Below are 16,958 nucleotides of genomic sequence, written 5' to 3' on the forward strand. Positions count from 1 at the left end.
AGCTCTCGGTTTTTTGTCAAGCCCATTCCCCGGACATGTCAGCCAGTGCGAGGACTCATTCACACATATTCTAACCGTGTGCATTTTGTCTGTCTGTCTAGCCCCTTTTATGGAGAAGACTTTTACTGTGAAATCCCTCGGAGTTTCCGTCACCTGTCCTTTTACATTTTTGACAGAGATGTTTTCCGAAGGGATTCCATCATAGGTAGGTACTTAAATGGTAGGTACTTACATGGGTGTTCTCTTGCTTTGACAAACAGGATCTCATCCTGGTGGAAATGCAGGCCTCTCCTAAGCACCTGCTGCCCTTAGGACTGGGAGGAGATTAGCGTTTAATCCGAAGCCTTCCTGAACAGGCCGTGTGGCACTGAGTCACTCCTGATGGGAGTAGCTTGGAGGCTTGCCTTTGTGGCCTGGCCTCTTGCACCATCCTGTCTTTTGGCCTGGCAGTGTGCAGAAGAGCTTGTCACTGGAACGCACTGACAAGGGCCTTCTTAAGGTTAGCATGTAGCGTGTCCCAAAATGTCCCTAGACAGATCAAGAGCTCCTTCCCAGGTGCCATAGGGAAGTTTGATTGTAAGCCTTCTCTGGTCTAGGCTTCTCTCATCCCTAACTCCAGCACAGTGGTGGGAATATGCAAAGGCCAAGGAGAGGGTTCGGGGCCAGTCAGACATGTGTGAAGTCCACGTTAACCCCTATGTCTCCGAGCCTCAGTTTCCCCGTGGCTTCAAGAAGGCAGCAATCCTGATGCCCTTCCAGACCATAGTCATGTGAGGAGTCCAGGTGATGGGCCAGGCAAGGGCTGGTTTCTATTCTGGTACTCCCTTGATTCTCCTAAACAGGAGACCCGTGCTAGGGTAGTGCTGGAGTTCACCCACATGAGTGGACAGGTGATGCTGTGCCTGCCTGAACTACATTGTTCAAGGTAGGAAGTGGTCCCCTCTGGATTGACTGAGGTCCCATAGTAGGTGAGATGATAAGTCACAGGAATGCAGAGGAGAATACTGTGGAAGCCAAGAGGACACCGATCTGAGCGTGGTCAGATGCAAGCCCTGAACCTCTCCGCTAGAGACCCTGTGGATTCCTAGCAACAAAATGGGGGCGTGGCCTGGAAGAGGATCAGACCCTTACTTCATTCCCCCACCTGACCTCACACTTCTTTCCATCTTCACGCTCACTTCTCCCCCGACAGACTCCACCCTTCAACCGTCACAGCCATGCCTCCTTAAATTTCTGACTGGACCCACTTTACCCCACACCGCCACCTGACCCTTGCCTTCCATCTGTCCTCACCCCTTATGCCCCTCCTGACCTCTCCCTGCAAGCCCCCCCTTATCTTGCTCCACACCCCAACCCCATTTTGCCTCATCCTTCAGCCCGTCCTACCTCAGCCCTCACAACTGACCGCATAGACTTCTCATGCTCAGCCTTACACTCTCTGCTCTTCACACCCCTTCTTAGTCACTCTTCTCTTGCTGTGAGGAAACACCACGGCCAAGGCAAGTTTTATGAAAGGATCCATTTAACTGGGGACTTGGTCATAGTTCCAGAGGGTTGTTTCATTATCACCATGGTCGGGAGCATGGTGGCAGGTGTGGTGTGGTGGGGCAGGGTGATGACTGAGACCAGGCCTGGACTGAGCTTTCGGAACCTCAAATCCCTCCTCCCAGTGACATGCCTCCTCCCAGTGACAAGCCTCCTCCAACAAGGCCACACCTCCTAATCCTTCCCAAGCATTTCCACTGACTGGGGACCAAGCATTCACATATATATACCTATGGGGCCTATTCTCGTTTAAACCAGCACATACCCTCTTACTCGTTTTTCTCATCTGCTTAATCTTGCCCCTCATGTGACTCTCACACAGACCTCTTTGGCCCCCACACCCTACTTCACTTTGTTCTTATTGCTTTCTCGTCACACCAGACGTCACCCCGAAGTGACCTCATCTTACCTCATCTATATCCACGTAGCTCCCCGCCTTCCACACCCGTCTCACCATTGACTCTGACCGCACACTCAACCTTTATGTCCTCATACCTCCACACGTGTTCCTCACACCGACCATATGCATCACCTCGTCTCTTTCCTCACACCTGACCCCGCGCTCCCTCACACCTACTTGATGCTCACTTCTTACATCTCCCTCACTTTGTCCCTCACACCAGCCCTTGGCATGCTCTGCGTACCCAACCTTGCTCTGCTCACTCTCACGCCTCACACCTCCCCGCACACTCTTTCTATTCTCACTGCTCTTCAGCCCGTATCTTATGTGATGACTCAGCCCTCGTCCCATCCCTGCCCCGCTGTTCCCACGGCTCCTCCACGCCTGCCATCAGGGCGTCTCGCCTGTGTGTCTGTCTGTATTTCATCGTCTGTATGACGTCTGTGGACAGGGATTTGTTTATTGTAGTCATGCCTTAGGTGCACGCTTGGCCTTGGTCAGTGTACTGGAGGAATGCATACATGTGGACACAATAATGTGTGCGTGTGTAGACAGTTACATATAGCTTTAACTTGAAAGTGGGAAATCGAGAAGTTGGTCGTAGCTATTGTACTTTTCCAGCATTGCACACTTAGTTGTTTTGTACACTCGTGTTGTTCATTAGTCTGGTCGTTTTGCAGGCGTCTGTTGGGTGCTCATTATCAGCCAGGTTGGTGAATCTGGTGCTTGGGGTCCTAGATGGCACTGGTCCTCCAGGATTTTTCCCTTCCAGTCTTTTTCTCGTCCGTGCTGTGGTAACTCCTGTGTGCACCTCTCATTCCCTATCATGTGTCTCTTAATTTTCTCTGAATGGGATGTCTTAGTGTCCGCTTGGTGTTTGTGAACTCCTGGACCTTCTGTCAGGGGTGGGGAAGCACAATGATCTGCCAATTTTTCAGACAGGCTGCACTGTGCTTACTGGATGGCACCCATTGAGAATCACGCTAGGACCACAGTACCCTACATGCCAGCCCTGCCAGGGACTGGTTTCTTGTACATGTTAGAGTGACAGAGTTTGGAAACCTGATTTTTTTTATGTCCAACTAATATTATCCATGGATATGACATGAAGTAAAGAAATTGAGCGAAGCTGGTTGCATGTGCTAGGATCTGAAATAGCCCAGATCTGTGTTCATCTTGTGTCTCAAACCTTGACAGAAGTCCGTGTGAAGGGCATGACACAAAAGGACCCAAGTCCCCATCAGTCTCTCTGAAGGGGCCGTGGTTCTCCATGACACAAAAGGACCCGAGTCCCCATCAGTCTCTGTGAAGGGGCTGTGATTCTCCAAGTTTATGTGTCTGCCTGGTGACAAGTGTAAATTGGCTTCTGGGTGTGAGCCACTGGTTGGCTGCTATTAGGCATGCCCAGGACTGCCACAGTTGGCTAAGCTGCTGTGGGGTGAGGAGCAGAGGTGACCGCTGGGCCACATTTCCACTTTCAACATCAGCTGGAGAGTCTCGGTTTTTCCTCAGTAGCATTGCATCGCATTGTTAGAAACAGAAAATAGATGTAAACTGTTGGGGACACGTGATAGGGCCCCAGTTTTCAGACTGTTTGGACCTTGTTCTTGCGAGCTGTGTGTGTTTCCAGGCTCCACCTCCCCTTCCTGGGCACTCCTCATGAGTACTGTGTTCTTCATCCCTCCTCCCACTCCCCCTCCCTCCTCCTACACATGCTCCGTGTGTCTGTGTAGTGTTTTCTGGTCTCTGCTGTAGGCTTCCCACCTACCTTCCTCTGCTGCGTAGGCCAGTTCAGCCATGGCCCCTAGGAACCCTGAGCTCCCAGCATGCTCTCTGTGTAGCTCATTTGTGTGCCTGAGGGTTTTGTTGCTGCTTCGTTGTCTTCTTCCTTCTCCTTGTCCCCCTCTTCCTCCTCTTCTTCTTCTTCCTAAACAAGGCCTCATTTAGCACATCCTCAGACTTGCTCTGTAGCTGATGAACTTGAACTTCTGGTCCTCTGTCCCCGCCTCCTGAGCACTGGGATTAATACGCATGGCTGTGCATGGTTTGCCAAATACTGGAGATGGAATCGAGGGCTTCATGTATGTTTGGCAATCGGTCTACCAACTGTGCCATATCCCTTACTGTTAGACCTTTTGGTAGGACTAATGGGAGCCAGTGGAAGAGTGTGGCAGGGTAGCCAGAGGGCTCTTCTTTGCTTGTTTCATATGCTGGAGCTAGCCGTGACTTCCGTTAGTAAGGAACACAACCCCAGATCAGCCACAGCCAGCAGAGTGTCCCAGCATTTCGGCGTCGGCTGGCGAGAGGCCAGACCGTGAATGTTCCTCAGCCCCAACAAACCGTGTGCATCCCAAACATGCCAAGGAAAAATTGGGCCATGGCTTCCAAGAATGTGTGAAATTTGTTAACCCAGGTGTTTTATAAGGGAGAAAGTAAGGCAGGTGGTTTTCCTGTAGGTGGGCAGGCACGGTGTGTGAAAACTCCCTGTCAAGCAAGCAACTCACCGTGGAGCCATCTGCCATCTTAAATATGTCAGTATTTAGTTATGGGGTTTAGCCATTCTCACAGCCGGCCATGTCTTTTGCTGTATTGAGAGTATTGAGAGTGTTGGGCCTGGGCTCTTGTGCTAGGTGCTTGCCTGTAGTTTGTAATCCATGTCTGCTCCGGGCTTCCCTGGACCATGCTGCTCAGCCTGGGAAGGTCGGGCACGAAAGCACCATTGACCAGGTTGGATCTGTGTTTGTTTCCTGGGGAAACTATACCTTGGTTGTGTGGTGACTGCCCTCCTCACATTTAAACTAATTCCTTCCTGACTCATGGCTTCCGCCTGGCACAGGGCTCTAGGCCCTAAGTCCAGGTAATAAGGGGAGCTTGCCCTTCTAATTGTAGAGTGCTGACTCCCTAGATGCCAGTTCTTGCCAACAGGTCTTGATTGACCACTGCCAGGCTTTAGTCCCTGCACTAGAGGGGTGCCCTCTTGAGGATTTGGGGATCTCTCAGGGGTGCTGTAGGGCTTCTGAGGATCTGAAATCGCTCTGAGGTCTGGGGTGCTTTCTCAGGCCTTTTAGGATTTGATGCTTGAAGGGTTTTTTTTTGTTTATTGTTTTGGTTTCTCTCTGAGGTCTTGGGGGTGAGGCTCCTCTCTTCGGGATCTAGAGTTGCTGGCTTAGGTTCTTGGGCATTTCCTGAGGCATTAGAGGTGTTGTCAGAACCTCAGACACATGGTGAGACTTCTGTCAGCCCTCGCCACCCCCAGCAAATGACCTCTTGGTTTCAGGCCACGGGGAATGGCGGCCTCCAGGTTACAGGTTTCTCTTCTTATGAGGGCCTGAGGGGCCTGGTTGGGTGTGTTCTAGAAGCACAAGGTGAGGTCATTTTCAACATATGCTCCTAAGGCAGAGAGTAACAGACAAAGCCTGAAGAAACCATCCAGGCATACCAGAAAACGCGAACTATGATCGCTGAAATTCTAGCTCTGTCACCTCAGTTCTGCAAATGTTTGCCTCGTGTAGCAGCGCACGTGTGCGTCTCACAAAATAGCCTCACCGGAGAAACCCACGGTGAGAGAAAATCTACCAGAACACACACAAGCTGCTTCATCCTGGTGAGGGGCTTCAGGTTGGCTCTGCAGGTTTTGAAGCTTGGGCCGCAAGCAGGGGTGTATCATGAATGGAACTCACTGTTTCTTCCTAAATCGCCACACTACCTACAGAGATGAGCTCGGCCGCGTGGGTGCCAGGTGTTCGGCTCATTGTTTATTTTAAAATGCTTAAAGTGAAAACCACTAAGTAAAGAGGCCGAGGGGAGTGATGGTTCTGGGGCTGGGAGGGCTCAAGAAGGGTGGGACTTCTATCTGCCAAGCCCTTGCCTGTCACACATGAAAGAGACAATGGGAAGGAGATGACTTCCTGCAGCTGAGCCAGACACACCGCCTGCTTTGGGGGAGAACTAATCCTTCTCACAGCTAGGAGAACAGGAAGCGGTTGACAGGCACCCCGCGTGGGAGACGGACCCCAAGAGAGAGCCCCCTGTGTCGTGTCATCCTTCTGAACGCCTTGAGTCTTGTTCTGTGTGTTGGACGGCGTATGTAAAAGGTGAATGAAGTACTTCTGAGAATGAATGCTGGTGGTGGTGTCTAAAAATGCGGGACTCAGACGCGGTTCTGCATGGATCGGCGCTCCTTAAGCCAGCGTCAGCCCGTGAAAGCATAGCGTCACGACGCCGTAGCTGTTGGAGTGTCAGACTTCAGAGGTTAGCCTTGGTCCAGCCTAGCGGAGCACAGAGCCCAAGGATGTCGTTACCCTTCTCCATGGACGTGAGCTCAATCTCATGAAACCTTTGTTTCATGTGGGCTTATTCATAAGAGACTAGAAAAAGAAGACATCGCCTCCAAACTGTGGCCAAAGGTTTGTCTGCAAGAGCCACACAGTAGCTGCCTTCAGGGGCCAGAGGCCTCAGGACCCTGTTATGAAAAAAATCAAAGGAATACCTGGCAGGTGGCGGGAGGAGAGGAAGAACCTGCAGGCGAGTTGTGTCCTTGTGGCAACCGCTGTTGACTGAGGTTTCTGTCCCGCCCAGTCCTGCAGTCATTCAGTCCCAAATAAACACACAGAGGTCTACATCAATCATAAACTGGTTGGCCTAGTAGCTCAGGCTTCTTATTAACTCTTATAACTCATATTAGCTCATAATTCTTGTCTGTATTAAGCTACATGGCTTGGTACCTTTTTCAGCGAGGCCGTCACATCTTGCTTGCTCTGTGTCTGGCTCCCTCTAACTCTGGGTGAGGACTGCAGACTGAAATTTCCCTCTTCCCCAGAATTCTCATTGCCCCGTTTCTACTTCCTGCCTGGCTAATGGCCAATCAGCGTTTATTTAAAATACAAGTGACAGGGCACAGATCATTGTCCCACAGCAACTGTTCTTCAGGCACATGTGTATGACCACATGCCACATACATGTATGTCACGTGGTATATAAATTAAAGATTAGACATTTGTGACCCATTTCTGCCGATTCCCTTAGTAGACACACATTCCTACTAAAGTATCACAGATCTATAAAGTGTTATTTGCTCTTGTCTACATTTTATGGAAAGGGGCAGTGCAGGAAGGGGCCAGGACAGCCACATCTGCTGGGTGGGTGCTTGACAGGCTATTCATGGTGGAAAACAAGCTTGACCCCTTTCTCTTACAGCCTGCCCGCCCCAGCAGCTAGAGAACGGGCAAGGTGGGAAAGTGTTTATTTGTAAAATCTGGCTCTTGTGCCGGTTAGCTTGTGGGAAGTGCTGTTACATGAACAGACAAGTCTGCAGCCTTGGCCAAAGCCAGCATAAAAGTGTGTTCTGAAGTGTGGAATAGTCAAGTCTTAACCTTGTTGAGGAGTTGGGATCCAGTCTCCTTGACCCCCTCCTGGGCATCCACGGTTTTCCCTCCACAGCCTTTCTCTCGTTCTGTGTTCCAGGCAAAGTGGCCATCCAGAAGGAAGACTTGCAGAGCTACCACAACAGGGACACGTGGTTCCAGCTGCAGCACGTGGACGCTGACTCAGAGGTGCAGGTGAGGCTTGCAAATGTGGCTCGTGGTGAGGTAAGCGGTAGGCTTCGGGGCTGAGAAGGGGGGAGAGAGCACACACACTGTGTCTTCACCTCTGATCAAGCTCCGCAGGGCTTGCGAGTTGTGTTTATTGCTCTGGTTATTGGCACGCTTTGTCAGGCAGATGGGTGCAACTTGAAAACTGCAGAAGGTGGGGAGGGAGGTGGCAGAGAAGGCAGAGAGCATATAGTAAACTTGGGTAGGGCTCTGTGCTGCTATTCTGGGTGAGAGTAGCCGAGCCACGGGAGAGTAGCCAGCGTCCAGGTTCCCAACACCTCAGTAGCCTCCCCCGTGACCTGCCTGCATAGCTTGCCATCTGGGACTGAGCGCCCAACTTCCAGGGACAATGAGATAGATGGTGGGGGCCTAGTCATTAGGCCGGGCATGCAAGCCCCTTGACGAGCAGCCCAAAACTTGGTAGCTTGCCTCCTCCTCCTGTAAGAGGAGATGCAGCAGGGTCGCTCACTGAGGACACAAACATGGCCGGGGGACTGTTGTAAGCCCCGGTCCTAGATGAAGAGCAGCTGCCCACGATCCCCCACTTTGCAGGAGCTGAAGTCGTGGCATGACTGGGAGCTGAGCCAGTCCTGGGCCAGTCAGCACTCAGCTCCCATGTTCAGGAGTCACACGACTAGGTGGCTAGAGTTCGCAAGCCTCAGTTCCAGGAGACTTGCCTGAAGCCTTGCAGTACTGGGTGCATTGTGGGATATGGTGATGGTTGCCGTTGTTTGTCATGAGTATGTGAAAATCCATGAAACAGATCTATTGTCAAGACCTGGGCTGTCATTCGGCAGAGAGAATTCACTTGCAGTTAACCGGGGAAGCTCTGAGTCCCATGTCCCCTGTGTCTGAGGACTACAGGCTAGGTTAGCCTGCGTGCCCCACGTCCTCCAAGTTTCTTCACCTCAGCCCTGCATTCTCTATGCACAGGGCAAGGGTTCCTTGCCAAGGTCAAAGGTCACCCACAGGGTTGTTGGTGAGACCAGTACAAGAGCAAGTGAGGTGCTGAGTGGAATCACATGGCCAAGCTGCAAATGGCCTGTGGAAGTCCTGCCCATGGAGGGATCATCTGATTTCCCTGTTCATTAGCCCCAGCCTCCCAGGAGCCCACTGTGAGCTAAATAACGCAGCAAGCACTGCTCAAAGCAATAACGGTGCTCTAGTGGGGTAACTGAGCCTTTCTGAAGGCAGCGGTCACCCCTTCCCTCCCTGGCTTGGGAAGCTTCTCCAAAGGGCACTGTGCATGCTGGGAGTTTCCGGCCTGCTCCCCATGAGATTCCCAAGACCAAGGCCAGCTCAGCACCTTCACAGAGCTGCATAAATCCCTCTCTGGGCCTGGTTTCCCCTGAGTTAGGTTTCAGTGTGACATTTCCTAGTTCTTATTTTTTATTAGGTATTTAATTTTTAAATGGCTTCAGATTCACAGGAAGCCACAAACTAGAGTCCACAGGGATATAGCCAGAAAGTTCACGTGTTATATTTATCTGAAGACCGGATACAGTTTGTGAGGACCCTGTGGCTCCTCCCGGGGTGGCTGGTACAGGTCACACGACTGTGCATTTATCTTGTGTGATCTCACCAGCATACACACACACACACACACACACACACACACGCACGCATGCGTGCCCTGATCAGTTTTTTTAGTGTCATAAAGCACACATCTCACGAAACCTGCCACCGTCACCATTTCTGAGTCCAGTTCGGTGTCATTGTGTGCCTTTGTGTTTGTGTCTGCCGCTCTCCGTCTCCAGGACTCTCTCCAACCCATTCAACCCAGTTCCCAGGCCCAGAATCCACTGTTCTGCTGGGCCAGGAGTAGGGAGGGCAATGGGGGCACTGAGTTTGCTTAGCCCCATATGAGTAAAACCCCGAAGTGGGTTTCTTTCTGTGGCCATCTCATTTCACTGAGTGTTAAGTCCTGGTCCATGAGTGTTATTGTATCTCAGGATTCCCTGCCTTCCTAAGGCTGGGTGGCTGGACCACATTTTACTTATCTGTCAACCCAGGGACAGCTCAGGAGCTGAGCTAATGCTCCTACTAACAGATCTTGACTCCAGCCCTCTTGTCTCGGACCTTGGATCATGAACACATGAAAGGGGCTGGAAAGATGGATCAACAATTAAACGTACTGACTGCTCTTCTCAAGGACCCAGCGCCCACTTGGCAGCTCACAACCATCCGTAACCCCAGTTCTAGGAGAACCAACGCCCTCTTCTGGCTTCTTCAGTCTCTGCACACACATGGTGCACAAACATACATGCAAGCAAAATATCCACACACCTAAAATATAAATAAGTCTCAAAGAAAAAATGAAAACAATAAGCCTTATCTGCTATGTCTGGGCTGAGGAATAGCAGATCCCTGGAGGACTCAGTACCTCTCCGGGGTGTGAAATGCTCTCATTCTCAGAGAGGCTGAGACAGGAGACAGCTCCTCCCCTCAGCTTGACCTTTAAATCGCAATCGCCATCTTTTACGCCACAGCTGTGGCTTGTTTTGAAATGTCGCATTTACAGTCTCTAGAAGGGCAGAAAGTGACATTTGGGTTCCTGGATCCACCTGTTCTGTAATTCACAGGAAAGAATCATGCATTGTGACAGAGGGAGTGGGCCCACGTGAGAGACCATGTGTCACAGAAATGGAGAAAAAGACAGTTACATATCTTGCTTCCTTCCTGAACTGATGCTTTACAAGTCACTTTATTATCCAGAATCGGTCACTTCTGCTGTTCCCTTCACAGGGGACCCGTCAGATATAGGGATGGCCCTGTCAAGAGGACAGGGGCTCCAGCTGGCAGGGCACCCTGCAGTGCCCAGTGTCTTCCAGTTCCGAATGGCAAGGGGAGGGATGGCACTGGTCCTTCTCCCCTGGCTCCTCCCCAACTGCGCCCCCCATCTGAACTACTCATGGGCATGTGATGGAGTCAGGACACATAGTATGTTTCCCATAGATCTGTAACTCATTACAGGCCCAAGGCCAATGTCATCTTAGGGACAGAGGTTAGCTCTGAAGGCCAGAGAAGGGGTAGGCATTCTACCTCTCCTCAGAGTGTTTGGGGATTTGTCTCTGGTGTGTCAGACAATCCAGAAAGTTGCCAGTGGTTGTCTATGGTCCAGGGCCACTTTTGTCTCTAAGGGCTTGAGAACCTGGATGCTAGGAGAAGGATTGGCCTCCTTCCTTCCCTGGCCCAGTCCTGCCTTCTTTTTCAGTTACCTGCTTCTCTCTTTACTACACAGATCTCACCTAGAGCCAGCTCTACGTTTCTCCCTGCCTTGGTCTGGTGGTCTCTCAGGTTGTTAAGGACAGTTCAGAGCAGAGTGTCCACTATCACGAGCCACCTTCTCATGGGGGACTAGCCAGGAGTGTTCCCTGTTTTCTGAGGCAGCTGTTGTGGCAGGGCCGGGGCGGGGGGGCTGTCATCTGAGACAAAATCAAATTAATAAACTTGAAATTTTATTAGCGTTTTAAGTTCATAGGGAAACTAAGAGATCTGAGTTGTACACATCTTCCTGAAGCCTTGACCGTTCCCCTGGTGACCAGTGTCGGCCGTCATCATTTCACGCCCTTAGTGGTCCATGGGCCACAGCCCGCTTGCTTCACAGGCAGCTTCCCTTACATCGCCTGCTCAGGTTGGGCACACCCTCACTGTGGTCTTGGTAGTCGGTTTTGGTAGCCTGCGTACAGGCCTATCGCTCCGACCATCTCTTCAGAGAATCTGATGGTGGGGGGGGGTGACTTCCTGTGACGTCCTGCTTTCAGGTTTTGTTTTGTTTTCGTGTTTTTACTTCTAATCAGTCGTTTGGTTATTTCTGCTTTCGGGGGACTAATTCTGGTCTTCTAAGGTTGCTGGCCCCGGGTCTTTCTCCTTTCCAGAACGTGAAGCTAGCACTCAGAATTTCCCTCTTACACGGTGCTTCCGTGGCCCCCACAAATTCTGATAAACTCTGTTTTCGTTTTCATTTATTTAAAAATATTTTGAGTTTCCTCTTAGACTTCTCCCCATTTTGCCCCTGTGGTGTTTAGACGTTGTCATCTCTATGCCTCCTCTTCATTACTGGCTTCCAGATTGTTCCCATGAGCTCTGAGAGTGAACTTTGCGGTTTCCCGCTCGTGTAGCTGATGAATGGCACTAAAGGTACTTCCCTTGTCCCCAGTGAGCTCAGTGGGGTGTTTCCTACTGTATGGCAAAGTCTGGGAGCTCTGATTGGCTCCTCTCAGGACCTTGTACAGTGGAACCCTGCAGCCTGTTACTGCTCCCTTTTGTGGGCATTCTTGATATTCATCTAAAGTAAGACTGGAGGGGAGACTTCCAGCACTTCCGTCAGCATGTGAAAGGGTGTCTCTCACAGAGCAGAGTGAATTCAAGGCCACCCGCCTGTCCTTCAGCGGCTCTAAAAGAGAAGGAAGGCACCTGTGCCTGTGGCATAGCCGCTAACTGGACCCAGAAATGGGACCTGGGAGCAGAGGGCAGGGCTGTGGGGGACCGAAGCACAGGTGTAAACCTGATGGGTTGTTGTGCACCACCTGCCCACAGAGGCACCGCCCAGCCTCCACCCTGACACCTCGCCCTTTAGGGAACACCCATCACACACAGGGATGGAACCAGAAAGACTTCTGGCCACAGGCTTGCCTAGGGCAACCTCTTGGTGCAGAGGGGTCACGGTGTAGCTGGCTGTTTCACCTCCTTCTGGCCTCTCCCAGACCTCTAGAAACGGAAGCCACCGCTCATTGAGGTGGGAGCCGCCCTTGTGCGCAGTGTTTGTGCTGAGTCTCGGGGCACTGCTGGTGTGTGGGAAAAACAGGAAACAGGAAGGCAGCTGCCATCAGCTGTGGGCGGTGGGGTCATCCACCTCACCCCCGCACTTCTGCCTTTCAGAGGCTAAAGATGGACTGAGGTCCAGCCATCTGAACATCTCATGGCTGGTCCTGAAAACGGCCTGCTGCTAGTGAGGCTGACTTCGAGTGCCTGAGAGGGTCCGCGTTCCAGCCTGAGCCTGCAGCTGCTCAAGCTTCAGGCAGTGGTAGCTTCAGGCAGGCTCCACTCATGGAAAAGGGAGCCTCAAAAAGCCCTTGATTTTGTGGTTCTTAACATTTGGATCTTTTCCTTTCCACCAAACAGTGGGGATGTGCGGGGAGCTGGTGCCCTCCTCCCTGGACCATCTGTCTTGGTTAGGGGTCCTACTGCTGTGACAAACACCACGGCCTTTGCCATCTGGGGAGGAACAGGTTTATTCTACCTCCCAGCTTGCAGTTCGTCACCCAGGGCAGGAACCTGGAGGCAGGAGCTGATGCAGAGGCCATGGAGGAATGCTGCTTACTGGCTTGTTCTTCATGACTTGCCTAGCCTGTTTTCTCGTACAGCCAAGGACCACTTGACCCACAATGGGCTGGGCCCTCCCACGTCAATCACTGATTAAGTAAATTCCCCACAGGCTTGCTTATGGGCCAATCTCACCGAGGCCTCTTCTCAATTGTGGCTCTCTCGTCTAAGATTTGTGTATCTTTGTGTCAAGGTAACAAAAAAAAACAAGTAGAACACTTTATGTCAGCAATTTGGGGTGGCAAAGGTTTCCTTAGACTTCTGGAGAAACCTCAGTTCAAGTCAAATCAAGATTTGTGACTTCAAAACAAAAGAGAATTTCAGAACTTGCTTGTATGAGACTGAGCTGGGATTTAATGATGGTATTTGAATATAGGCTTAAGCTGGAAGGTTAGGAGAAAGGCACTCAGAAGGAAGACACACTTGAGAGCACGGGCGTGATCTGCACAAAGAGCCACAGAAAGTGAACCGCCCCAGTGTAGGTACAGGTTCCTCAAGGAGAGTCACAGCTCATTGATGTTTTACAAGAGGATGTAGGATTTGGGTGAGCTTTGAGGGGACTGTCTTTGAAGGGGTGGTAAACCTAAATGAGATCACCGAGTCATTGCTGGCGGGGCTCCTGGCGGAATTACACTGGGTAAGGTAAACGTCTCGCTTCCAGTGATGGAGGAAGGAAGGATATCTTTGTTGTAAACAAAGTTAGCAGTCTTGTACTCTCATAGGCAAGGCATTGTTTGGTGATTCTTGGTTCAAAGATTTCAATGACAAGGAACCTTGAGACTGCCTGGTTAGCCTCTGCTTCTGTAATTACAGATGTCTTCTTGGCTTAACGTTTGTGTACACCCAACCCATGGGAGGTCCCACATCCCATGTGGGTCCTGCTGGGGAACAGGTCTTTTTCTCCTGCTGTCATTCCCTCCTTGTTCTCATAGTGTGACTGTGTATAGATTTGTGTTGCCAGCTACCTGTTGCCCTTTTAGAAACATCTCTCTGGCCTCCCCATGGAGATCGTGACCCTCATGGGAGAGCCTTACTCACAACATGTCCTGCATATGTGCCCTCACAGCCCTTCTGGGGTCACTGCCCAAATGTCCTTTTCTTTTTTAACACCCTTGAACCCACTCGGAGCTACTGTAAGACCAGTGGATGACACCCGCTTTCTCCGCGTCTGAGCCTAGGTTCGGTACCTAGTCGCACGAGTGCAGACCACTTAGAGGGCTGTCGGTTTGCTACACGCTTTGTCTACTTGTAACACTGTCCTTGTGCCTTGCAGGGCAAGGTCCACCTGGAGCTGAGACTGAGTGAGGTCATTACAGACACTGGTGTTGTCTGCCACAAACTTGCTGCACGGTAAGTTACCTAAGGAGAGAAGTACATACTTCGTTTCCCCCCCAGGTTGCCTTTTTCCACCCTTGATGGAGCTAATGCCCACCCCCAGTGTGGTACACTGCTCTTGAAGATAGCCCAACATTCTCAGTGCTATTCTTCAGCTAAGAAGTGAGATGCTACCTTCCAGGGCTCGAAATGGAAATGAGCCAACGTGCAGGGAGGTAGCGCAATGCAACAGCAGTGAGGTACATATATGGGTACATATAGATGCATGAGGGCACTCCAAGCATTCAGCCCTCTATAAGGGTGGTGGCCCTTATAGTAATCTGTAGGAAGCCGTGGCTCCAGGAGAGTGTAGTTACACACATTTCATTTTGCGTTCGTGTTCCAGGTTGACCCCAGTTGAGATCTGCCCTTCAGGCTATGCCCCTAAATATGCTGTGCAGCTTCTTCACTTCCCCTCCTTATGTCATACGCAGAGTAGCCCCATACACCACTCCTGTCCTGCTGGCTTTCAGATCTTGGCCACTCTCTCTCCCTCTACACAGGACTCAAGCTGTGTCTTAGAGAATGTCATCATCTGCTTTTTATTACCGTAACAAAACCGTCGAGGGACAGGTATCTGACACAGAGCCGAGATCTGTCTGATCATAGTTCTGTTAAGGCCTTGTGCTGTGTCCTAATGAGACCGAGCACCCCACAGTGAAACTGAAAAATCCGCTACTGTCCGAGCTTTCATCTCACCACCCTGAGTGCGGTTGCTGCGCTCCAGGGGCTGTGAGGAAGCCTCAGATAAGAGAAAGGTCTGTTTGCGGAAAGGATACAGAAGCGTGACCCTGAAAAGGGAATTCGAGGAACAGGGACTGTTCCTTTAGTGACTCTGGACACACGCAACCACCTTCAGCTGCCCAGTCAAGATGAGAAGGGATGGAGGCTGGCACCCTGTGTTGTCCGCCCAGGTCTCAGTGCAGCAAGGGGGCCTCAGGCCAACCTTCCAGTGACGGCCTTAGTATTGATAGTGTCTACTGCCTAAGACATCTCCATAAGCTGCAGTTCCCTGATGAGCTCCCTGGTATGTGGGGCTACACCTCAGCGTCTCCACACCGAGGTAGGATGGACCCATTTTGAGGATTGAAGAGCAAAGCCCGTAAATATTAAAAACAGAATGCTACAGGTCTTGTACTTTAAACGCTAGATTTGGGAACTTAATGTGTTTCCTAATTTTCCGTTCACAAACTTCAGGAATGGCTTACCCATGGTATGGGGGCATGGTGAACATTGTATTATCTTTCTCTTGCACACAGAGTGTGTGCTGTGTTTGTGAGCCTAGATTCGTGGAAAGCTGGATTTAGATGAGTGCAGGGCACAGTGGGATGATTCCTGATCCCCAGTCAAATAAACCTGGCCTCTGAATCCCAAGGGTCCAGTGTTGAGGCTGGAGAGGCAGCTTGCTGCCGTTGCGGAAGACCAGCATTTCATTCCCAGCACCCACTCTGGGGTAGTTCACAAACTCCAGATCTGTGGAACCCAGTGCCTTCTTCTAGCCTCCATAGCTGCCCACACATAGGTGTGTGTACACACACGGACACACATGCACACATATAGATAAAATAAACCTTTAAAAATATGAGACCCTAGTGTTTATACTCTTAGGGTGGACAATTCCCACAGTTGAGGCACTGTTTGTCCTCTACTATGAGGGGCATAGGAGGCCCGTTGGTTTTATTCTGCGTGACACACCCAGCATATAGATGATCTTTTTCTGGTCTGAGGTTGTTCCGGCCACTGCAGGGCCGGTCTCATGTTGAACTGGAAAACTGGCTTTTCCACTGATCTCTGCATGAACTGGAGAGAGGAGATAGACGTGCTCCACAGATATACCTGGATGCCGCAAAGGGGCAAACTTACCTGTTCTGTCGAGGCCACAGACTGTGAAAGTCACTCCGTCCCAGTTTGTCCAAAATGGGGCTGTGCTTATGGAGCCTAACACCTAATAGCCGAATCTCATAAAACACCTTTGTATTGGATTGAGACTGCTCAGCCAGGTGGGTCTCCATGGCCTTTCTGGGACAGCAGCTGTCCTGTGTCTTCCTACGGCAGCTCCCTCACTCCTCTAGAGACCCGGACCACACTGAAGGGTTGGCTTCTACCTACATTGCCTCCGTTTCCTCTGGTTCTCTTTCTGTCTGCATCCCACAAAGCTCTGTGTGGAGAAATAGTCAGATAATCAACACTACAGTTCCAGCTGTCGCAGACCTGAACTGTGCAGGGCCACCTTTTCAATGCTCCATGCTCACTGTTATTTTCAGAATAGCCTGGAAGGCGATAGAACTTGAAGGACATCTGTGGGCCCCGTTGATGGATGAGTTCATGAGGGATGAGTTAGTAAAGTGACCAAGGGCCAAGTCATCAGGACAGATGAAAAACATATCCTGGAAGGCAGAGAAAGATGCAGGGTTGGAGAATACTGGGTCAAACTGGTAGAGGTGCCAGGCGTGCCATGAGGCACATTTCTTCTAGCAGGAGTCTTGGAAAGCAAGAGGGTGGGTTAAAGAAAGCCTGGCAGGGTGGAGCAGTCTCACGGATCTATGTTGACAAGGAGGAGAAAGAGAACACACACACACACACACACACAGAGAGAGAGAGAGAGAGAGAGAGAGAGAGAGAATACTCAGGTAAAACAGTCCCAGGCATCCAAAGTGGACCTAGCTTTTTGGAGTGTTCCTCAGGCAGCACCTCCAAGAGAAGTATCCTCAACCTTTGAAGGT

General features: G+C 50.9%; 1 protein-coding gene across 3 annotated transcripts in view; it reads left to right on the forward strand.

Moving 5' to 3' along the window:
* Positions 1-16,958, forward strand: part of Rasa3 (RAS p21 protein activator 3) — a 106,250-nt gene that overhangs the window by 63,375 nt on the left and 25,917 nt on the right. For all 3 annotated transcript variants that reach the window (XM_087901142.1, XM_087901141.1, XM_087901140.1), the window contains 3 exons: positions 102-205; positions 7,409-7,503; positions 14,135-14,211. In XM_087901142.1, coding sequence (XP_087757268.1) covers positions 102-205; positions 7,409-7,503; positions 14,135-14,211 — 276 coding nt within the window. The remainder of the gene's footprint in view (positions 1-101; positions 206-7,408; positions 7,504-14,134; positions 14,212-16,958) is intronic.

This window comes from Myodes glareolus, chromosome 23 (assembly GCF_982192425.1).
Source record: "Myodes glareolus chromosome 23, mMyoGla1.1, whole genome shotgun sequence".
Taxonomy (NCBI): domain Eukaryota; kingdom Metazoa; phylum Chordata; class Mammalia; order Rodentia; family Cricetidae; genus Myodes; species Myodes glareolus.